Source organism: Stegostoma tigrinum, chromosome 25 (genome assembly GCF_030684315.1).
Source record: "Stegostoma tigrinum isolate sSteTig4 chromosome 25, sSteTig4.hap1, whole genome shotgun sequence".
In the NCBI taxonomy this organism is placed as follows: domain Eukaryota; kingdom Metazoa; phylum Chordata; class Chondrichthyes; order Orectolobiformes; family Stegostomatidae; genus Stegostoma; species Stegostoma tigrinum.
In genome coordinates this window covers 24,951,815-24,977,208 of record NC_081378.1, presented here as the reverse complement: position 1 = coordinate 24,977,208, position 25,394 = coordinate 24,951,815, and the positions used below count along the sequence as shown (strand labels likewise).

At 42.2% G+C, this 25,394-nt stretch overlaps 1 protein-coding gene across 15 annotated transcripts in view; it reads left to right on the top strand.

Annotated features, from left to right (window-relative positions):
- The window catches only part of LOC125463094 (membrane-associated guanylate kinase, WW and PDZ domain-containing protein 2), a 545,354-nt gene extending 540,555 nt beyond the window's left edge, over positions 1–4,799 (top strand). For 9 of the 15 annotated variants that reach the window (XM_059654586.1, XM_059654588.1, XM_059654587.1 and 6 more), the window contains one exon: positions 2,757–4,799. In XM_059654586.1, the coding sequence (XP_059510569.1) occupies positions 2,757–3,562 (806 nt within the window). In that variant the 3' untranslated portion in view covers positions 3,563–4,799. The remainder of the gene's footprint in view (positions 1–2,756) is intronic. The other 6 variants (XM_059654599.1, XM_059654585.1, XM_059654594.1 and 3 more) reach the window with 4 other exon arrangements.
- Positions 4,800–25,394: the final 20,595 nt, after the last annotated feature.

Below are 25,394 nucleotides of genomic sequence, written 5' to 3'. Positions count from 1 at the left end.
CTCCATTTGATGGGATCAAAGATGATTGATAAGTTCGATGTACAATCAATAGACTGTCACGTTTGGACAGGTGTTGCTTGCAATGTCAGTGTCGTCCTGCGTTAGTGCCTTTCTAAATGGACCTTCTGTCATTTTGGTTGGTCACAATGAGTTGTTGGAAGTATTTGGCATTTTCAGAAATGTTTGAGGATATCTATTGATTCTCCTGTTCCGTATGGCATTGTGCTATCTGTTCAAGACATTCGCCATGAAGATTTTCATCACCTTTTCCATGATTTGGATAACACTGGCCAAAAGGCCATGAGGTAAATAAGCAGAAGCAGACCATTTAGCCCATCGAGTCTACTTTGCTGTCAATAAGATCATGGCTGTGTGGTCACTGCGCTCTTGGGGATCTTTCACTCTGAGATCATTTATTAAAACTACCTCATTATACATACTAAATCAAGAACAGCCTGATCCCTAGTTGCATCCACAACATATTATTCCAGGTAACTATCCCAAATACACTATCTGAATTCTTTCTTATGGCAGCATCTACCAATTTGATATTCCAAATCTACATGAAGAATAAAGTCACTGAAGATTAATGTTCAGGCATTTTTACATGTCCTCATTATCTCCTGATTTATTATCTGTTGTACAGTATAGTTTCCTTAGTTATTTCTTGCCTCCACACATGTACTAGATTTGGCATCATCTAATCCAAGATTGTTCCTCACTATTGTACTTGATCTGTCATGTGGCAACAAAAGTAGCCACAATCTTTTCCTATCTGCCCATCCTTTTGAAAAGTCATATACCCCTAAATAGTTGGTTCCCAACTTTGATCTCCTTGTAACTACAAGACCATAATGGCTATATGATCATCTCCGTTAATCTTCCTTTACACCGTTAATTCGTTTATTGTGATCTGAATGCTACGTACATTTTTCCTTTAACTGTTTTTACCCCTTTGACCTTATTTGCTACCATTTTTATTTGTAAGCTCTGTCCATTCCTACTGCATCCCAGTTATTATTAGGCCAGTAGTTGCACCGCAGTTCTGTCAGATCCTTTTACTTTGTAAGTCTACATATCCCCTGTCCATTATGTCATCATTGTAAGTGGTGCACTCAGTAAAGTATTAATCATTTTGGACCTATATACAATATGTCACTGGGCAGGACATGTAGTGGAAAATATAGTCTGTTAGGATAACTTGATTTAAGGGATGGTGTCATTATCTGTCAGCCAAGTTTGCAACAAGACCATGCCATCAGTACAAAAAAATATATTGTGGACATCAGCTGCAATAAACTTAGGTGACAAAGGTCTGTTTCACAAGTCAAAGAAAATCTTGAGGGAAGTGCAGAAACAGATGATAATAGCTGAGTTGATGGCAGAGTCCACAAGATCAGGACCGGCAGGGGTGAGTTGGACAGGAAAAAGATTCAAAAGATGAACTCCCAGTGGCACACTTGGTGGGAAATCAGAGAGAAATTCATGGGACTGCAACTCATAAAGTTGCAGCAACAAGTGCTTGATGGGCCCCTAGGCAGATGGATTGGAACCATATGGTAAGGAAACTACTTCAAGAATTAAGGTTCAAGAAGTCAACAGTAAAAGTAAGGAGAAATCAAAAGCGATAGCAATAGACAATGTCAGCAAAATTTAAGCATTTATTTTTTTAAAAATGAGTTACTACATTTGGTTAATGTTACAATAGCAAACTGCAGGTGATAATTTGTTATCTTTGTTGTATTAATAGCAAATGTTTAGCATTAATATGTATGGACTGAAGGAGGACACAAACTGGTGACCAGAGAGACTGTTTTCTAGTTTAAGTGCAAGGCTATGGACTAAAATAGTTTTTTAAACTCATGTGGCGTGCACTCCTTGCTGGCCCAGGTTTTGAATTCACTAGTATTAACCTTGAAATTTTGATCCTTTAAATAGTTTTAAAATTCAACAAGGCTGTTGCCATTGCATTGAGTAAATAATGAGTAGTGATTACACACATTTTCAGTACATAAGATCACTAAGCTAACTGAAGGAATGCATCTTTAGAAACAAAAACTGAAAAGAATGAAATAAATTAGATGTTGTAGATTGGGAACTGATGCATTTTTAACATTGTTTCTAATTTTGCAGCTGATAAAAGATGCTGCGTTGTTTTGTTTTAAATTATACAAAGTAGAAACAAAGACAACAATCTTTAGAACATATAATACAGTGCAACATATAGGAAATTAAAGCTTTTAAATTGCAGTGCGTTTTCACCTATTATTCCTGTCATTAAGCATTTCATAGAAAGTTGGCAATTCGTGAAACTCTTCTCAGTCCTACATAAGCATTCTTAAATGCCCTTACTATTGTAGTATAAGAACTACCCCAACTTCAGGACATTCTATTCTAAATATTAAAATAACAATTGAAGTTGATAATAACTATATATTTATTTTAAAACTTTTATTTAATTACCCCTTTTTAATATCTTCTTTGATTATTGGAAAACTTGAGGCAATTTAAACTTGTAGGATTACAAATTAAAAATATTAACATAAACGCACAATTCAGAAGAAAGAAACAAAAGTAATCATCAGTAATTTGATATTTGGCCAGAATTAGCTCCATTACAAGGTCATTTATTGGGAAGTTTTCTTTTTCTTATCATTACTCATGGGAGTGAACTTGCTGGCAACCCCAGAATTTATTTTCCATCCCTAACTATCTTCTATAAATCCTGTACTGACTCTCTTAAGTTATTGTTTTAGCAGACAACCACAGCCGGAATGCTTCCTGTGCAGGCTCCCCAAGCCTCTCGGAAATAACCATAATTGCTGATGATCTGATACCACCATCATCATTATCGCATTCTGCCCCAACCTGTGATTCCATTCACCAGCTAGCCCCAGGGACATTATGGGACATCAAGAAAGATCATGATATCAAGGCAAGGGAGCACTCTGCAAATCACCATGGGAGGAGCAGAAGAGACAGATCAGAGAGCCCAGGAAAAGCGGAAAAATTGAAGCAACATCGAAATTCTAAGAAGATTCTTCCAAAGCTCTCTAAGGAAAATAGTAAAAAGACATATGGTGGCAGGACCACCTCTGAAAACAGGACAACTGGGAGGAAATATTTTACAGACACTAAAACAGGGGAGGGCAAGTTTTATGAGACAAGCAGTGAGAAACACAAACGTGGTAGATCCATGTCCCCAGCTTCCCGGAGGGGAAGGTCTCCTGGAATAAAAATGGATCATAAAGTTGCCGATATCACTGAGAGAAAATTGCTAAAAACACATAAACACAGGATGAAATCTGCAGATTTTGGCTTACAAATTAATACTGGTGATGTTGATAACGTCCACGAAAATGCCTTAGAACAGGTCATCAAGGACCTTAAACGAGATCTTAAAAAGATCTCCAGTGAGGAGCATACACATTCAAATCTTGCTATTCAAAGTAATAACACTATAACCCGAAAATCAACTATCTCACCTGGGCCATGGAAAATTCCTGGTTCTGATAAGTATCCCAGTATAATGAAATCTGGTGCTGCCACCATGGGCAAATGAAGTATTAATATTGTTATTCTCCCAATTTTTGGACAGATGCAGGACATTCAACATTTCTTCTTATCGTGTTATTTATCTAACTTAATTTGAAAAGCTATTCAGCCTTATAAACTGGAAGCATTTACATTAACAATATAATGGGAATAATACTCAATGGGGCGATGATATGTTTGGTCATGAAAGACTTTCAAGAGAGCAACCAACTGTATTTTGAACCTTCTGTAAACTGACATTTTACCGCTATATTATGGGGACAGTGACAGCATCCAATGAGCCAAACCAATAGACTGTAAGGAGCAGTGCAGTGCATTTATGTTGGTAAACGTAACTTCAGAGATCAAGAATAACATTGGTGCTTTAGTTGAAAACAATGTTTAAAGTATGAAGGATTCGCTTCATCTGTATGCTGCAGTCATATATGTTGTATCAGTAATCTTTGTACCTGTGGGAACATCAGTTGTTAGAGTCTGGCCTTAAGTAAAACTGCACTGAAGAATGAGGCACTGAAGAATTGAAGTCTACGTAAAGCTGAACTTTTGTAAATATTCAATTTATAGAATGAAGATCTAGCCCAGGGGTTAAAGTTGTTTGAAGTAATACCAGGGTCTCATCTCTAGGAGTAACACAAGTGAAAATATTTAATTTAAATTGAATCTTGTATCAAAGCAACCCAATCGTTAGGGCCACATCAGTGAACCAAGCACAAGAATAGTGTCATAGTAATAAAATAACGCAATTGATTTTCATATGAAAGTTTACTTATTGTGAACGTGACACGGTTCACCTGCTTTATCCTCTGGCCTAGCCATAATCTGATTTCTGCCATTAATGGTATAGTAAAATCAGGTTTTGGGCGATGCTTCTGTATTGTCGTGCACGTACATGTATTACCCCCGGATTTTAGAAGACTGGGATTATGATTGCAGAAGCAAACTATATTTTGTACAGTTCACAGCTTTTACAAGTGCAGTAATTGCTGTATGCGATCTGTAATCAAATTATCTATGAACATGATACGTCACTTACCCTTTGGATAAATATTGCTGTGTAGTGTTAGCTATGAATTTACCTTGTACAGTATCTCTATAAATATGATTCCATGTATTATTAGTCACAAAGACTGTAAGTGAGCAACTATTTTTATGAAATGCACCACTATGGATAAATTAACTTTTACAGAAATCTTGTTTATGATATTCTATCTAAAACACTGTCAAATAAAGTACATACTCCGAAATGAGTGTTGTCCAAAGTACTTGTTCATTTTCCAACTAAGGCTAATAAAAAGGACCTTAAACACACGTGCATAAAGTTATCAAAAGATAATTATATGCATTTTTTTTGTTATGCAAGTCAACATTTTTAGCGTGTCTGTGAAATTAACTTTTCTGTATTCTATCAATACCTTTTATTCAAAAGTCTCAATTGTTGGTATGTTACTTTTGGCTTCAGGTACCAGAATGTTGCTACTGTCAAAAATCTTTCTAATTTCTTTGACCAGAATCGTTAAGATTGTTTTACAAAAGTGTTCAACTCCTTCCATTGGTTTTGTCAGGACAAAGCCAAAGAATGCACTGCAAAAGATTATTTGAAAATGTCATTTCAGCTGATACTGTAGAATTTCTCTTATTATCCTGCAGATTTGCAAGGGTGGTTGGTCCTTCCCTGATGTTGAGACAGACAATATATTTGTGTATTGCTGAAAAGTATTCTCAAAAAATAATGCGTTAAGTGGCAGGAGTAGTGTGACTTTAAAAAAGGCAATCACAGTTTTTTTTAAATTTAGAAGATTACATTATAACTCGACATTAGTTTCAGTCTTCAGCTTTGTGATTTTAGTCCATAAATTGGGAGTGATGTATTAAAGAAATTTACAAATAATCGTTAGAGAAAGATCAACCTTAAACCAATCATTGTTCCCTGTTCTTTTGATCTCATTCTCTGTGAACCTTAGAAGAAATACCACAAACCAAATTCAGTCACTCTAAAGCACAGTCAAACTACTTAAATAATCAGCTCAATTTAGTTCTTAATCACAGACTTGTAGTAGGAAGTACCAGTGGAAGCCAGGTATCTCATTTTATGGAAAGGGAAGTGTAGTATGTGAGTCATACCTAGGTCATCACATCACATGGCATATTATCAATAGTGATATTGCTAAATACCTAGGAATACTTACACACCCGTCACTCAGCTACTAGACTGTCACTACCTAAAGGGAGAAAAATTATTTTAAAATAATAATGTAAATAAAACAGATCGAAAGATAAAGTAAGATTGCTAGAAGAAATTGGAAGTTACTTTTAATAGTTGCAGATAGAATAGTTGGTAGAAACCTTGCATCTGAGTCATCAGGTTCCAAATTCAAATCCCAATAGAGGGCATGATATCAACACTGACAGCCCATTGAAATGTTGAAGGAATGCTGCATTATTGACATCTGAGACATAAAGCAGAGCCTGTCAGCCTGTTCAGGCAGATGTAAAAGATCCTGGCTAATATTCCTTAATCATATCATAACACAAAAATGACTTGGTCATTTTGACACTGCTGTTTCTGAGAGTTTACTATGCTCAAATCAGCTGCCACATTTTTTAAAATGGTGACTGTTCTTCAAAAAAATATTTATTGGTTGTACATGCTTGAATCATCCAGGGGTTGTGAAAAGCGCTAATAAATGCAAGTCTTTTTCAGTGAAGAATAAAGGACCACACACAACATCATTGTATAAAATAGGTTGAGACATTATTGTTAGATAATTGACATAATTTCATTAGCACAAAAGAAATCATAACCGTCAGAAAACTTAGTAATTTTTTTAAAGTCAGTTTTCAGACTAGTGTGGAGCCTCTCAAGATCTGCAACTGGTTGCTGAGCCAAATGGTCCCAATATATTGGGGGAAGGGAAAAATAGGAAAGCAATACTCGATCTTCATATCCTCAGAACAATCCAAAATTGTCTGCATCAATAAAAAGAGATGATTTTTTAATATACTGTGTTTCAGAAGTTGTATTTTCTACAAATGTTTGACCATATTTAGATGCAACTGCCCACTCAACATATTGAAATAATAAAAAGTACCAACGGAGAATAAATCTTGCATGAAAACATATCACCAAGATATTTTCAAACAACCTGTGAAATTGAAATTGTCCAGCCACGGAAAATTTTCTATGCCAAAAAAAATACAAAAGCAAACTAATGTTGGTTCAGTGCTCCAACAAGTGTTATTACACATAGAAGGCAAAAAAGCATAAAAGCTATTTTGCATTGAAACTTGGCTTCATGTCAAAAATATCGAAGAGGTAATTATCTTTGTAAATTGTGATAAGTGTATCTTTTTATTAGGTGTGAGGGGTTTTCGGTACTGTTGTATGTGGCCAGGCCTGCGCCACATACAACAGTACCGAAAGCCCCTCGCACCTGACAATCAGGTTCTTACCCGTGATGGAGAGGGACCGAAGCGTCCACCTGCCCAGCTTCTGCTTCAGTTTGGTGATACGCTCCTCCTAAGTCTTAGTGCACGCCCCAACTCCACCGAACCAAACACCCAGCACCTTCAGGTAGTCTGTCCTGACGGTGAGGGGGATGAAGGAGCGGTCATCCCAGTTCCCGACGAACATGGCCTCGCTCTTACCCCTATTGACTTTGGCACCCGAGGCCAGTTCAAACTGGCCGCAGATGTCCAACAGCCTACTCACCGACTGACGATCGGTGCTGAAGACCGCGACGTCGTCCATGTACAGGGAGGTCTTGACCTGAAGGCCTCTGCTGCCTGGGATAGTCACGCCCTTCAGGCTCACGTCCTTCCTGATGGATGCAGCGAAGGGCTCCACACAGCACACGAACAAGGCAGGAGAGAGCGGCAGCCCTGCCTGACCCGTTGATCAAGACTGCGCTAACAATGTTGGTGTAGAGCAGCCGGATCCAATTGTGGATGCCCTCCCCGAACACCAATTTGGAGGGGACATCCCTCACGTAAGCATGAGAGACCCTGTCGAAGGCCTTCTCCTGGTCCAGGCTGACGAGGCAGGTGTCCACCCTATTGTCCTGCACGTAGGCGATCGTATCCCTGATGAGCGCGAGGCTCTCAGCGATCTTCCTGCCCGGCACAGCACAGGTTTGGTCAGGGTGAATCACCGACTCCAGGACAGACCTGACCCGGTTGGCTATGACCTTGGCCAGGATTTTGTAGTCCACGTTCAATAATGAAACGAGACGCCAATTCTTAATTTCTTCCCTCTCCCCCTTCCTCTTGTAAATGAGGGTGATGATGCCCTTCCTCATGGACTTGCACATTTCCCCTGCCCAAAGCGCGCTATCGTACACCTCCAGCAGGTCCTGGCCAACCAGGTCCCACAGAGTGGAATACAGCTCGACCGGTAAGCCGTTGCTCCCGGGAGTCTTATTCCTCTCAAAGGACTTGAGGGCTCTGGTCAGCTTGTCCAGGGATATCGGCCGGTTCAGCCACTCCCTCGTGCCGTCGTCTAAGACCTCCGTGATAGACGACAGGAACGACTCGGAGGCCATGCTGTCCATGGGCTTCGTGTCGTACAGTCCGGCATAGAAGGATCTGCTGATCCTCAAAATGTCGGGCCAAGATGATGTCACCGAGCCGTCGTCCTCCTTCAGCCGGCTAAGCACAGAGCTCTCTTTGTGCACGCTCTGAAAGAAGAAACGCGAGCGCGGCTCGTCCTGCTCCAAGGAGCAAACCCTGGACCGGAAGATTATCCTGGAGGCCTCCGCGGCGAAGAGCGAGGCTTGCTGGCCCCTCACCTCGTGGAGGTCTTCTGTGGCATTGACCCCCATCAACTGCAGAAGGAGCAGGTTCTGCACCCTTTTCTGGAGTCACGACAGCTTTCCCCGCCTCTCTCTTGCCTTCCGAACACCCTTGAGGACAAAGAACCTCTTGATGTTCTCCTTCACCGTCTCCCACCAGTCGCCTGGAGACTCAAAGAGGGGTTTCACGGTTCTCCAACTGGTGTACTCCCTCTTAAGCTCCTCGACATTCTCTGGGGTCAACAGAGTCGTGTTGAGCTTCCACGTCCCCTTGCCGGCCGGCTGGTCGTCCTGTAAGTGACAGTCAGCCAGCAGGAGGCAGTGGTCAGAGAAGAACACCAGCTCGACGCCAGTGGACCTGTCCGAGAACGCCCGTGACACAAACAGGAAGTCTATCCTTGAGCGAATAGGCCCGTCTGGCCGCGACCAGGTATACCTCTGCTGCGCTCCGTCTGCAGCGGTGCTGAAGACGTCAAGCAGCTTGGCGTCCTTCACCGTGCCCATCGGAATCTGGACGTGACGTCCAGTTGACTCCCCCCACTCGCTGTCCCCACGCCGGATCTTCCATCTGCATCGATGATACAGTTGAAGTCTCCGCCTAAGATGACCGGCCTGGATGTAGCCAGCAGGGGTGGAAGCCGCTGCAGGACGGCCAACCGCTCACTCCGTACCGCTGGGGTGTACACGTTGATCAGCCTCAGGGGAGCGTTCCTGTAGGTGACATCAGCCACTAGGAGGCGCCTCCCACCATCTCCTGAACTTGAGAGATGGTGAAGTTGCACCCCCGCAGCAGAATAGCCAGGCCCGAGGAGCGACAGTCATTACCCCCCGACCAGATCGAAGTCCCACAGGTCCAGACGCCGGACCATTTCCCGTACCTGCCGAGGTGCGGTATCCCGCACTCCTGCAGAAACAGGAGGTCCGCCTTGATGGTGGTCAACGTGGACACACATCTTGCGGTGGACTTGACGCTGCGCACGTTAATGCTCACAATTCGTACCCCCATTGTGGGCAGTGACCGCAGTACCCTCCCCAAGTCCAAGGTCCAGCCCCTCCATCTGTCCCTTCATGCCCGTTGCCCGGGCTAACTGCCGGACGCTCTCCGGGCTCAGGAAACCATCCATGCTGCCTTCCGGGTGGCATCCCCCCGTCGGGGGTACGGAGGCAGGAGAGTCCGGCTCTGGGTCAGGCTGGGGACGCGCTGTTTCCTCCTTCCCGCCTAGAAGTCCTGGGGGTCCCGCCAGGGTCCACCGGCACGTGACTGGGTGTCGGAGGGAGCCTCAGGACGCCTCCCGTCACCTGGAAGCGGGGTGCTGCTTTCCTTCTCCCTTGAGATCTTTAGCTTCTGCTTCGGGCGGGCCCCCTCCAAATCTCCCTCATCAGAGGAGCTCTTATAGCCCCCTCTGTAGCTGCCTCTTCCCGCCTGATGGTTGCGGTTCCTGGATCTGCCGACACGCCTTCCTCCTCGCTTTCTGGACCGTCGTCCACTCCCCTGGGTTGCCTGTCGCCACCTCCATCGACTCCGGGTTGTCGGGGGGGGGGGAGCGGAGCCTGCAGGGGCGCTTTGCTGGCCTCGGGCCCATCCTGCGGGGCTGGGCCCTCCTGCACGACCTGGCCCTCCTGCACATTAGTGGGGTCCTTGCAGGGCCCTGGTGCCTTCCTCTCCTCCGGGGGGGCTGGCCCCGCATTTCCCCTGCCGGTGACCTGGGCGTAGGTGGTCCCCCGCTGCGGGCATGCCCTATAGAAGTGGCCCGCTTCCCCGCAAAGGTTGCAGCTTCTCTCTCGTGGGCAATCCTTTGCAAGGTGTCCCTCCTCCCTGCAGTTCCTGCAGATGGTGCTTTGCAGTCGGCCGCCGCATGACTTGACCTACCACAGGAATGGCAGACTTTAGGTTGCCCTGCATAGGTCAGGTAGCCCTTGCTCCCGCCGATCGCGAAGCTGGATGGTGGGTGTACAATGTTCCCATCCGAGCCCATCCTCAGCGTCACCTTGACCTGCCTCTTACTGGTCCAGATCCCCAAGGGGTCCATGATGTCGGTTAGGTCCCCTTCCACCTTCACGTACCTCCCGAGGAAGGTCAGGACATCAACTGCTGGCACATGCGGGTTGTACATGTGTACAGTCACCATACGGCTCCTCTGCGCTGGCATCACAAACAGCGGGACAGCGGTCAGTACAGAGAGGGGGCCCTCACCTCCTTTCTCCTTCAAAACCTCCAGGAAGCGCTCGCAAAGCTTGGCACTCCTGAAGGTCACATCGTAAAAACCCCCTCCGGGGAAATCCTGCAGGCAGTAAATGTCCGCAGCAGCAAACCCACAACAGACCAACAGGACCCTCTTCACGAAGAAGGTGCGGTCCACGGGTGCACCTTCATCCATCTTGTTTATGGAAACACGGATGGTGTTCCGGACCCCCTGATCTGGGGCACGAGCACTTGCCGCAGCCATCGTTGCAGGTTGGCTGCTCCCCTGAACCAGCGTTAGGCCAAAGCCAGCATTTGGATCCACCAGTTGCAAGGGTGCACAGCCAACCCGACGTCTTCCTTCCACCTCCAACACAGTGCTCTCCTCCTCTCGGTCCACAGAAGAGTGGGTCTTTATTTTGTTCCAGATGTAAGCTGGTTCACTGAGCTGGAAGGTTTGTTCCCAGACGTTTTGTCACCATTCTAGGTAACATCAACAGTGAGCCTCCGATGAAGCACTGGTGTTATGCCCCGCTTTCTATTTATCTGGTTAGGTTTCCTTGGGTTGGTGATGTCATTTCCTGTTCTTTTTCTCAGAGGATGGTAGATTGGCTCCAAATCGATGTGTTTGTTGATGGAGTTCCGGTTGGAATGCCATGCTTCTAGGAATTCTCGTGTATGTCTCTGTTTGGCTTGTCCTAGGATGGATGTGTTGTCCCAATTAAAGTGGTGTCCTTCCTCATGTGTATGTAAGGATACGAGTGATAGTGGACCGGAACTCCATTGACAAACACATTGATTTGGAGCCAATCTACCATCCCCTGAGAAAAAGAACAGGAAATGACATCACCAACCCAAGGAAACCTAAACAGATAAATAGAAAGCGGGACATAACACCAGCGCTTTGTTGGAGGCTCACTGATGATGTTACCTAGAATGGTGACGAAACGTCTGAACACTAACCTTCCAGCTCAGCGAGCAAACTCACATCCAGAACCTCAACCTGAGCTACAAATCTTCTCAAAACTCGCTACACCACGTTCTTTGCAGCCTTCAGCATGTCACTGATAATGATGAACATCTCACGAAGATCATCTCAACATCTCCACTTCTCACATTCAAACAAGCGCCAAACTTTAAACAGACCATCATTCACAGCAAACTGCCCAGCCTTCAGGACATCGACCACAACACCACACAACCCTGCCGCATATCAGATCATCAACATGGATACCACCATCATACATGGAAACACCAGCCACCATGTACACAACAGATACTCATGACTTGGCCAATGTAGTCCATCTCAAACGCTACAGGCAGGAATGCTCTGAGGCAAAGTATGTTGGTGAGAGGTTACAAGCGCTACGACAACAGATGAATGGACACCGCACAACAATCGCCAGACAGGAATGTTCCCTCCCAGTCAGGGAACACTTCAGTGGTCAAGAACATTCAGCCTGCAAGCTTCAGTTAAGTGTTCCCCAAAGTAGCCTTCGAAGTACACACAACATAGAATTGCTGAGCAGAAACTGATAGCCAAGTTCCATACCCATGAAAACAGCCTCAACCTTGATCTTGGGTTTGTGTCGCACTACATGTAACCCCACCACACCGTTCTGTATCTGTAAAATCCTCCTTTCTGTCCCATTTTAACACTATCACGTTGATAACTTGTTATGATCTCCCTACCTTAATTAGTTTGTACAGATTTGGATCACTTGTTACTTTAGTTAGACCCTCGGCATTGTGACTCTTATACCAACTATTTTATTCCAGTCACAAGGTTTGTCTCCAGCACCACTTTATTTTTCATTTTTTGTAATTATCTCTCTGCCTCATTTAATCAGATTATAGGCCATCCGTTCACTTGATATTCAGCTGTTGACACTTCCGTCACACAGTCTGACACTCTTGATCACCTGCAGAGACTTATTACTTGGCCTGTCAACACTCCAACCACACCATTTGTATGATCTTTTGATCTTCCTGATTATAAATTCTGTGCCTGTGTGCTTCTCCTCACTTCACCTGATAAAGGCACAGTGCTCGAAAAGCTTGCCATTTCAAATAAACCTGTTGGACTATAACCTGGTGTTGTGTGACTTCTGACATAAAGTTGTAGAATCACACAGCATGGAAACAGACTCTTTAGTCCAATGCATTGATGCCAACCATGTTTCCCAAACTAAAACTAGTCGCATTTTCCTACATTTGGCCCATATCCCTCTAAATCTTTCCCATTTTTGTACCTGTCTTTCAAATGTTTTAGCTGTACCTGCATCTACGATTGCTTCTGGCAGTTCATTAACCATCCTCAAGTCCCTTTTAAGTCTTACTCCTCTCACCTTAAAAATATGCTCCCTAATTTTGAACTCCTCCACCCTAAGGAAAAGGCCTTTACTATTCACCTTATCTAAGGCCCTCATGATTTTATAAACCTCTATAAGGCCACTCTCAACCACCTATGCTCCTGTGAAAGAAAGCCCCAAGCACTCCTTATAACTCAAACCCCTCAATCCCAGCAACATTCTGGTAAATCTTCTCTGAACTCTCTCCTTGTCTGCCTTACAATTTGTTTTGGTCTTAATTGTATAGGTGGGTTTCTTTTTACTGTGGTGCTGTTTAAAATTTAAAAAAAAAAGAAAAAATGAATTTTCACAATTATGACGTTCAAATAATACCAACTCATAAAGGCAATTGTCAATAGGTGCAGAAACACACAAAGCCATTCGGCCACCATGCTTGTGCAGCCTCTGAAAAGTTTGGTTGGAACCTCATACAGTCCTCACTTTTGACTACCTATCCAACATCTTTATAAATTTGGTCAGGTGGGCTATTCCAGATTCTGACGAAACTGAGTGAAAAAATTTGATCTTTGCCCACATGATCTCTACTTTTTGACCCACTTATCAGAGGTAATGTAGTTTTTCTTTAAATGTCTCATCATATTGAAAGTATCTAATAAGTCACCTCTTAAACTCTCTGTTCCAAGGAGTACATTCCCAAATTCTTCACTGTCTCCTCTTAACTGAAAACGCTCATTCCTGGAAACTCTGCTTCAGACCATTTCTGTGATCTTTACATCTTTCTTGAAATGAGATGATAAAATTGCACAATTCTCCAGCTGAGGCCTAAAAGATGATTTTCAAAGTTCTAACATGATCTTATTTCTATATAAGCTGAAGTAACCCTTACACTTTGTGTTTTTGTGTATATGTATATCTAGTGGTCTACAGCCTCCAAATTGTGCTATTTATAGCATCCTGTATTTATATTTTATTCTTCATATTTCCCTTCAGAATGATGTCCATTTGCCATGCTTCTGCCCATTTAACAATCTTGACTGTGTCATCCTGAAATCAATAAATTCTCTCATCATTTTACAAGTTTCATATCACCTTCAAAGTGTACAGTGTTGTTCACTACACCTGAGACTGGGAAATTTGCAAAATTCATGAAGAATGGTGAGGCTAAACCGACAAGCCTCCGAGTCTGAGAAACTTAAATTTGCAATATATTGTGATATCTTACTTAAGAAACACCAGAGAATAATTACTGTTGAGTTTATTAATTTGTGAACCGCAATTTTCTGTGGCAGTTATCACTGCACTTTAATTCTTTTTTTACAAACTTTGTACTCGAAAAGACAGTTTTTTTGTTTTCTGTCTATCTACTAGTTAGCCTAACAGCATTATTGGGAAAATGCTAAAATCCACTGTTAGGTCAATTGATGAAGGATGTTTAGATAAACATAGTATAATCAGGAAGGATCAGCATGGTTTTGTGAAAGGGAAATTTTGCTCAAGTTTTTTGAAGATGTCACATGCAGTATGGATATATGAAAACCAGCATTTAGTCTATTTAAATTTCCAAAAGGAATTCTAAAGGGTACCATGTAAAAGGTCACATATAGTATAAATAGAATATTACATTATTAGCTGGAAATACAGAATCTGAATAATTATGTAATATTTAGTATGGCAATGTGACAGTGGATTGCCAAGGGGATCAGTGCTGGGGCCTCAACAATTTATGTTGCATATTAATGAAGAGATCAAGTACTTGAAACCAAATTTGCTAAATGTACAAAAACGATTGGGAAAACATGTTGCAAGAGAGACAAAAGAGTATGCAAATGATATAGAGATAATAGGAACTGCCGATGCTGGAGTGTGAGATAACAAGGTGTGGACCTGAATGAATACAGCAGGCCAGGCAGCATCAGAGGAGCATGAAAGCTGATGTTTTGGGTCTAGACCCTTCTTCAGAAATAGGGGAGGGGAAGGGAACTCGAAATAAATAGACAGAGGGGAGGCGATGATGGAAGGTGGATAAAGGAGCAGATAGGTGGAGAGAAGACGGACAGGTCAAGGAGGTGGGGATGGAGCCAGTAAAGGTGAGTATAGGTAGGGAGTTGGGAAGGGGGTTGGTCAGTTGAGGGAAGACAGACAGGTTAAGGAGGCAGGGATGAGGCTAGAAGGTAGGAGGTGGGGATGGGGGTTGGTCAGTGAGGTGGGAGGAACGGAAAGGTGGGAGAAAAGACAGACAGATCAAAGAGGTGGGGACAAGCTGGGCTGGTCTTGGGATAGAACATAGAACATAGAACAGTACAGCACAGAACAGGCCCTTCAGCCCACAATGTTGTGCCGACCATTGATCCTCATGTATGCACCCTCAAATTTCTGTGACCATATGCATGTCCAGCAGTCTCTTAAATGACCCCAATGACCTTGCTTCCACAACTGCTGCTGGCAACGCATTCCATGCTCTCACAACTCTCTGCGTAAAGAACCCGCCTCTGACATCCCTTCTATACTTTCCTCCAACCATCTTAAAACTATGACCTAAAACTATGTTAGCCTTTTCTGCCCTGGGAAATAGTCTCTGGCTATCAACTCTATCTACGCCTCTCATTATCTTGTATACCTCAATTAGGTCCCCTGTCCTCCTCCTTTTCTCCAATGAAAAGAGACCAAGCTCAGTCAACCTCTCTTCATAAGATAAGCCCTCCAGTCCAGGCAACATCCTGGTAAACCTCCTCTGAACCCTCTCCAAAGCATCCACATCTTTTCTATAACAGGGCAACCAGAACTGGACGCAGTATTCCAAGTGCGGTCTAACCAAAGTTTTATAGAGCTGCAACAAGATCTCACGACTCTTAAACTCAATCCCCCTGTTAATGAAAGCCAAAACACCATATGCTTTCTTAACAACCCTGTCCACTTGGGTGGCCATTTTAAGGGATCTATGTATCTGCACACCAAAATCCCTCTGTTCCTCCACACTGCCAAGAATCCTATGCTTAAACCTGTACTCAGCTTTCAAATTCGACCTTCCAAAATGCATCACCTCGCATTTATCCAGGTTGAAATCCATCTGCCACCTCTCAGCCCATCTCTGCATCCTGTCAATGTCCCGCTGCAGCCTACAACAGCCCTCTATACTGTCAACGACACCTCCAACCTTCGTGTTGTCTGCAAACTTGCTGACCCATCCTTCAATCCCCTCATCCAAGTCATTAATAAAAATTACAAACAGTAGAGGCCCAAGGACAGAGCCCTGTGGAACACCACTCACCACTGACTTCCAGGCAGAATATTTTCCTTTTGCTACCACTCACTGTCTTCTGTTGGCCAGCCAATTCCTTTTGTTTCAATTCAAGATACTTTTCCCTGCAACCACAGGAAGTGCTACACCTGTCCCTACACCACTCACCTCACCCCCACCTCAGGCCCCAAGAGAACCTTCCACAATAAACAGATGTTTGCCTGCACATCTGCTAACGTGGTATATTGTATCCTCTGTTCCCAATGTGACCTCCTGTACATCAGGGAAAACAGAGGCTTGGAAACCGCAATGTGGAACACCTACACTCAGTTTGTGACAAATGACTGCACCTCCCAGTCGTGAACCATTTCAACTCCCCCTCCCACTCCTTGGATGACGTGTCCATCCTGGGCCTCCTCCAATGCCACAACAATGCTACCTGAAGGCTGCAGGAACAGCACCTTATATTTCATTTGGGAACCCTGCAGCCCAATGGTATCAATGTGGACTTCACAACCTTCAAAATCTCCCCTTCACCAACCTCATCCCAAGACCAGCCCAGCTCATCCCTGCCTCCTTGACCTGTTTGTCTTCTCTCCACCTACCTGCTCCCGTATCCATGTTGCATCATTGCCTGCCCCCTCTCTGTTTATTTCAGAGTCCCCTTCCCCTCCCCCATTTCTGAAGAAGGGTCCAGACTCAAAACATCAGCTTTCCTGCTCCTCTGATGCTGACTGGCCTGCTGTGTTCATCCAACTCCACACCTTGTTCTCTCTTTATTGCAAATGATATAGATCAGCTAAGTGAGTAGCCAGACTTTTGGCAGAAGGAGAATATTGTCAGAAAATCTATGATTGTCTATTTTAGTAGGAAGACAAGCAGATTATAATTTAAATGGAGAAAGATTACACGTGCTGCAATTAGAGGCAAATCTGGTTCTCTTTGTACATGAATGACAAAGAATTAGCATGCAGATACCTCAAGTTATTTGAAAAACAAATGGAATGTTTCCATTTACAGCAAGGAGAATGGAGAGTAAACATAGAGGTGTCTAACCACAACAGTACAAGGCATAGTGAGAATGCACCTAGACTGTGTACAGTTATAATCTCCCAATTTAAGGAAATATACACTTACATTGGAAGAAGTTCAGAGAAGTTCATTGAATTGATTCCTGGACCTTAGGGGTTGACATATGAGGAAGGCCTGAACTGGTCGGGTCTACGCTCATTGTGGTTTAGAGAATTGAAAGGGCTCAACTGGATAGATGCTGAGAGTATTTTTACCTCATGGGGCAGACTAGAAATTTACTAAAAGTAAGAAGTTGCCTATTCAAGAAGCAGAATATTGTTAAACTTCAGAATTCTCATTGTGGAAGCCGAATTATTGAATATATTCAAGGTTGATTTAGACAGGTTTTTGATATATAAAGGAGTCGAGATTACGAGGATCTGGGTAGAAAAGTTAACTTAAGGCCTCAATTGATGATCTTATTGAACAGTGGAGTAAGTTGAAGGGGCCAATTGGCTTTTATTCGTACCATGATATGAGCTGAATATTTAATTTGTCCCATTGACTTGATGCATAGTTCAGTACTAATTTACTATTAGGAATATATTATTTTTAATGCACAATTCATAACTACTTGTCCTTTTGTTTTCAATTATTAAAGTCAAACATACATTTTGGACAATAATAAAGCCAAGTTCATGGACAGTGCCATCGCAGTGTAATTCGTGGTTATGTATGTCATGTGTTATGGTAATTGACAATACTTTTTTCAGTTTCATTTTGACTACTGATGGAATGCTGAAAGCCATAAATGTCACACATACAATATTTGTAACATTATCCCCTACCAATTTACAAAAGTAAGCAACTTTTTCATTATTCTCCCTCCAAAACCTCTTATTTTAATAAATGAAATATTTTTTCTCACCTTCTTAAGCTCAAACACAATCAAGGGAGAAAAGAATAGAGAAATCTGTGGATGAAGAGGAGTGAGAGCAAGTCCAGATGAAGCATAAACTCCAAAAAAGGTCGGGGCATGCTGAATGGCCTGCTGTGTATACTCTAGCATAGCTGTGAGTATGTGTCTCAGTATATATAAATAATTTGCCACAAAGCAGTAGGCTTGATTCCAACCCCCACTCCCACCAAGTGAACTTTAAGTATCGTATGCAAAATGGGAATGTCACTGTAAGGTAGCATATAAGATTATTTATGACAGCATTTATTTTCTTACAATATTAATTATGACACCTATGTAAATTACAGATAAAAACTGCTGAGATAGCAGGAATAACTTCTGTATTTAATGTAAAGCAATATTACATGCAGAAATATCTCAAACCACCTTCAGATATTAATAGAAATTACAGTGTTTGTTTCATTTTCCAGTGCCATGTATTTGTAAGTAATTTTGTATTTTTTAAAAATGTATCAAAATTGAAAGTTAATTGGATTTAGTAATTTTTGTTTGCAGACTATAAAACATAGACTTATTCAAACATAAAGGCAGACTTAAACATATGAAGATAAAATATTGCTGTAGAACTTCAAGATATTCCTCCTAGCACAATTGAGCAGTACAGATACAACTGATAACTGAAGTATAACTCCTTATCTCTACCTACAGACTGTGTGAGACGTCAATAGAATGGATGGAGCCAATTTAACATGAACATTAACACATTCAGAGCCATTATCTAATATGGCATCTGCCCTCCAGCTTTTTTTCTGCATAATTAACTCATTATACAGTCATGTGCACAACTATATCACATTTACCTTTGTTCACCTCTCCCAAATCTCTGACTTCAAAATACAGGTCATCTGAATTTTTCATGCATTTCTCAGAATTTTCAGAGTTGGGAGAATTGTAGGTCTCTTGTTTGAGGATTACTGACCCTGGTTTTGATCTGTGGATAATTTCTCCATCTGAGTATTTTCTTATCTCTTGCATATCCTCCAAGAGGATTTCATTTTCTGTGGATGTTGTCATTAGTTCATTGCATTATCTGAAAGACCCGTAATCTTCTGAGTAATCTTTCTGGAAGACAACTGTTCTGTTGAAGTAAATATTTTCTTCTTGGCAGTTTCCTGGATTTCTGGATCAGGCAATAATTTTTTTATTGAAAGCGGTGTAGTGCATTTTTTAAAGTATCCTGGATCATTCAATCAGGCAGTTTCTCCTTCTTGATGATGTCCTGAATCTGTGGGCATTGGTCTAGCTCCCATGGGTCATAAGTAGTTCATCTCTTTCTTCTTGTTAATCAAGCTGACACTTAGTTAGCTATTACAGTTGTTTGACCGGTGAAGTAAACATTTTTAGATTGAGTCATGTTATTGAATGCTGCTCAGTTGTCACAAAGACACAGAATTTCTACCAGTTCTGTGAAGCCTGTGACTTCCCGTATGTTGACAATGTTAAACAGTCCTCTTATGCCAACATCATTTATCCCAGTTTATTTTTTCTGTAAAGCCCACTGACCTCTTTTATTGATTGTCTCTTAGCTGATTATCCAAAAGCAGTTTGTTCATGGACCATTATTTGGTCACTTCTAGACCCATTGTTCTTTGGGAAGTTGTTGATCTCCTCCAACTCTTTGATGAAGTTGAGGTCCAGACATGTACAAAGGCTCAAAAGTAAAGTCAGTTCATTGCAAGTAACATATACATTGCCAACTCTCCTATCGACATTGCACTGTAGTGTAACTTGTTGTATCCCTACTCACCTGATTGTTATTGCACCCGTGTAATGATAATGATAACCAATGTGATCTTATCTGATCATACCTCTCTGAGGAAGGGTCTCGGCCCGAAACGTCAGCTTTTGTGCTCCTGAGATGCTGCTTGGCCTGCTGTGTTCATCCAGCCTCACATTTTATTATCTTGGAATCTCCAGCATCTGCAGTTCCCATTATCACTGATCTTATCTCTGTAGGGTGTAACTTCTTCTTTAGCCATGATCTCAAATGATGTAACATTTGCACCAATGTCGAGCACAAAATCAACAGGATGTTCTTTGACATAGAAAGGTTCTCTCCCTTTTGCTGTATTTGTATTAGTTAGCTTTCCTATGAATAGGAACAAATTACCTTGGTTATTTTTTCCAAGTCTCCACTTGTCAAATGCAGGCGCCTTTTCTAATGGTGATGTGTGTCCTACTGTGTAGATTTCTTTGCATGTATGACCATTGGTGCTTCTGCTGTTCTGTAACTGTGTCTTAAGCACAGCATCCAGAAGTGACCTATAATTTTGCAAATGTAGCCTTCTTTAGTGGTACTAGACAATATCTGCAGCATGGCTGCAATGTCCTGCAACAATAACATTGATTCATGTGTTTGGCTTATATTCTGCATAGTCTTATCATGCACCTCTTTGAAATGTTAGACTCTGTTGCTCTCTGGAGGTAATGTTGGTCTTCTGCTCTTAGATTCCTAGACAGATTCTATCTAGGATGTGTCATGGTGGACCAGAACACCTCCTTCCTTATTGTACAACACTATGACTCTAAAACATGTGGAATATTCTTCCATACAAATTCTTAAATAATGTTCTCTGGCTGAGAACCTTGTGACCCATCCTTTCCAACTTGTGGCATAATTACTGAGTTCCAGTCCTTTTAACTCTTTAGTGTTTTTTTTCCCCTGACTTTTATTCTTTCACTACGTTGTTTCATTACTGTTTAAGCTGAAGGTGAGTTTTTAAGAAAAAATTCTGAAACCATCCGATGCTGTAGTCCCAGTCAGAATTTACTTTTCACCCTATCATCTTTCAATGGCAGAGATGCTCCTTGAAAGAAGTGAGAATTCTTTCATGGTCCCCTCTCACCCCTTCTGGTGCTTGCACTGTTTCCCAAAGTTATTTGCTTTTCCCTTAAAGATCTGTAACTTCAAGTCCTGGAGCCTTCAGGTGTTTCTTGCAGAGCCCTCTTCACTAAGGCCTCTGTATGGTTTCATTGCTGACATTTCTATTTTCTGATTGCTATTTTCTCTCTTTTCCGCTTTTGCCCTGTACTTCTTATCAGTTTTTCAATGGAATTGCTGTGCTGAACTTGCCTTCTGCTTTTACCCCAATCACTGCTCTCTCTGACAGACATCACATTTCAGCTGTTGGCCAACTATCGTGGTGACGCGCTTACAATGATGAACACATTTGCTTGAAATGTGTTCTTTCTGAATTTCCTTACCAATTTCCTTTCCTTTCCTTTTCCCAAACGATAACCACTGTTAATTTTGAGGTTTTTCTTTCCTCTACTAGTACAAGATACCATATAAGGTTGTTAGAAGCAGCTCGATTTTCCACCAATCCTCCTTTCTTCTGGGTCTATCTAGTAATTAGTGGTAGAATGTACACCAAAGAATATCTACACGAGAGGCACTATTCTTGAGTCAAGAAAGTTTATTGCATGATAGCAATAAGTACAACTATAGCACATAATTACTAGAAACTTAGCAATACAGATACATCTACTTCTTCCAAAAGTTACAGTAGACCTCTTTGGTTCCACCCATGCTATTGATGTCACACACTATCTGTAGGCATCACTGTCTATTCAAAGCCATTATCTCATGCAACTATAGATTGTAGAATTTGTGGAGAGACAGCAAGAATTTATTAGGCACTCACTGAAGTTTTATGGTTGTGGCAATCAGTAAACTTAATAAAATGAAAGAGCTGAAGCAGAAAATTGAAAATATTATTAGAATTGTTTTATCTCAAACTAGTGACATTTTATTCCCCCATTACAGAAGAGAGCACAACACCAGAGAAAGGATGGGGCCCAAATATGATCCTCCCCTGTTCACTTGACAGCAAGATGAGGAAGTGATGGAGATTCGCAACATTTATGTATCCCTGACCATTGAGGATGGAGTGACTGGAATCTTTCAGCTTTTGATAGCAGAGGTAATCAGTTATCTGCAGGTAATACAGTATCACATATTGGCTTGATTCAGTAACAAGAAAAATATGATAAGATAGCATTCTTGGCTTGCTAGTATTAGTACTGCATTTTCTCTGCACAATTGCAGGATTTTGGGGTTCACTTTAATTGTAAGATCTAAATCAATTCAAAAATAGGTTGAATTGCAAGAGCAATTGGGTTGAATTGCAATAAGCTTTCACTATTGTGAATTGGTTGCAAGACCATTTCAGATACAAGTATATGTTTTCAAAAGTTTTATGGAATTGATTAAGTTGATTATAAAAGGTATAGATAAAGACAATAAAAGAGGTTGTTTTCAATGAATGCACATTGGGTTGCCTGATGACAACACTCATTGATCAAAGTTTGTTTTTCTGTCTTCTGTTGTGCGTTAAATCAATTAAGAATCATAATTTTTTAACTCTTGTTATTCACTCTGTATGATATTCTAAAATCTAATTGGCTGACAAACAGTTACTTGGGAGTTTAGAATCATAAAGTTATAGTCATACAGCATTGCAACAGACCCTTTGGCTCAACCATGTTCCCAAACTAAACTAGTCCCACCTGCCTGTGTTTGGCCCATACCCCTCCAAACCTTTCTGATTCATGTACCTGTCTAAATATCTTTTAGATGTTTTAACTGTACCTGCATTACCACTTCCTATAGCAGCTCATTCCACATATGAACGGCATTTGTGAAAACATTTCCCCTCAGCAATTTTTTAAATCTTCCTCCTCTCAACTTAAAAAAATGACCCTAGTTTTAAACTCTGCCACCATATGGAAAAGACCCTTGCTTTCACCTGGGACATGAACATTATGATTTTATAAACCTCTATAAGGTCACCCCTCAATCTTTTACATTCCAGTGTAAAATATTCCCAGCCTATCCTTGTAACACAAACCGTCCAGTCATGGCAACATCCTGGTAAATCTTTTCTGAACCCTCTCCAGTTTAATTATATCCTTAATGTACACCATATTCAAAAAGTAGCCTCACCAACGTGATGTGCAACCTCAACATGACATTCCAACGCGTATACTCATTAGTTTGAACAATGAAGGCAAAGCGTGCTAAGTGCCTTATTAACCATTCTGACTACATGTGACTCAACTTTCAAAGAACTGTGTACCTGAACTCCTAAGTCTTTCTTTTCAACAACACTACCCAGGGCCCTGCCATTAACTGTACAAGTGCTGCCACGCTCATTACTGCTGGAGATCTTGACCCCCCTCCCTCCCCCACCCCCTCCTCCTGTCTCCAACTTTATCATCACCCAATCCTGGACAGTCCGCTTCTACTTCCTTCCCAAAATCCACAAATCAGACTGCCTGTTAGGCCCATCATATCAACCTTTTCCTGCCCCACTGAGCTCATTTCCTCCGACCTTGACTCCATCCTCTCTCCACTTATCCAGACTCTGCAATTCCTCTGATCCCTTCTGCCATATTAACAAGTTCCAGTTCCCTGGCCCTAATTGCTTCCTGTTCACCATGGATATTCAATCCTTCTATACCTCCATTCCCCACCAGGACGATCTGAGATCTCTCAGTTTCTTCCTCAATGAGAGGCCTGAATACTCCTCATCCACCACCACTTTCCTCTGCTTGGCTGTACTTGTTCTCTCACTGAAAGTTTTTTCCTTTAATTCATCTCACCTCTGCCAAGTCAAAGCAGTGGTTATAGGCACCAGCATGGGTTCCAGTTAAGCCTCCCTTTTTATGGGGTATGTGGGACAATCAATGTTCCAGCCCTACACTGGCCTACAACCCTTTCTCAGTACATCAAATGTTTTGTTGCTGCTTCATGCTCCTGCCTGGACTTTGAAAAATTTGTTCAATTTTTCTACCCAATTTCAATCCATCTATAACTTCCACATCATCCATTTCCAACATTTCCTTGACCTCTCCGTCTCCATTTTGGGGAATAAACTGTCCACTGCCATCTGTTATGAAGCAGCTGACTCCGATAACTACCTTCACTACAGGTCTTCACACCCCACCTCCTGCAAGGAGTCGATCCCATTCTCCAAGTTCCTTCGCCTACATTGTGTCTGTTTGGATGATACCACATTCCAAAACAGCACTGCTGATGTGGCTTCCTTCTTCCATAACTGTACTTTCCCACCCGCTGCACTTGATAGGTCCCTCATGAATATCTGACCCATCACCTGTGCTTCCACTCTTGCCCCTTCCCATTACTCACAACAGCATGATTGGGGGCCCCTTTGTCCTCACTTTCCATCCCACCAGATTCCGCATTCAAAAGGTTCATTCTCCATCATTTCAGACAACTCAAGCAGCGTGTCACCACCAAATACATTTTTCCTCACTCCCCTGTCTACATTTGCAGGAACTATTCCCCAATCACCAACACCAACACATCTTTCCACGGAGCCTTACCACAGAATGTGCTATACCTGCCCCTTCTTCTCCTCCCTGCTCACCATGCAAAGGGCCTAAACAGTCTTTCCAGGTGAAGCAGCATTTCATCTGGACCTCTTTCAATCATGTGTATTGTGTTCTCTGCACCCAATTAATTTACTTAATTAATTAAATTATTTGGATGAATTGGAGAAACTAAACGCAGACTGGATGACCACTTCGCAGGATACTTCCAGTCTGTGCACAAGCATGATACCAACCTTGTGCACTCATTTTTCTGCCCTTCGCATGCTGCAAAGCTCCAGCGAATCACAGTGGCAAACTGGAAGAGCAACATCTCATTTCAAAGAAGGCACTTCACAGTCTTCTGGGCTCAATATTGAGTTCAACACCTTCGGATTGTGAACCCACTCCCATTCCTTGCCTTTCTTTTAGCTTTATTTGTTACATTCGCTGTCACCATGTCCTCTGAGCCCTCTCTCCACTCCAGTGGGACTGTCTGTTCTTTCCAGTCTGACAGTTGAACACACCATTGTATTGCCATTCTCACTTTCCGTCAGTTAATCTGCACTATCAACATCTTTTCTCCCCCTGCATGCCAAACCCCCTCCACCCCCACTATAGCATAAATGCTGCACCCTCCACACTTCATGTCAGCTCCGATGAAGTCATCTAGACTCAAAATGTTGGTTTGCTTTCTCTCCGTGGATGCTGCCTGATCTGCTGTGATTTTCAGCATTTTTTTTGTTTTCACTAAGTCCTGCCCTTGTTTGTTTTAGCAAAATGCAATGCCTCATGTTTATCCAAAATTAAACTCAGACTGCCACTCCTCAGCTCATTAGCACAATTGATCAAGACAGCCTTCTTCACTGTCAACCATACCTTCAAGTTTACTGTCATCTGCAAACTTGCAAAGCATGCCTCCTAAATTCTCATCCAAATCATTGAAATAATTGAAAAATGACAGTGGGTGCAGCACCAAACCCTGTGAAACATCGCT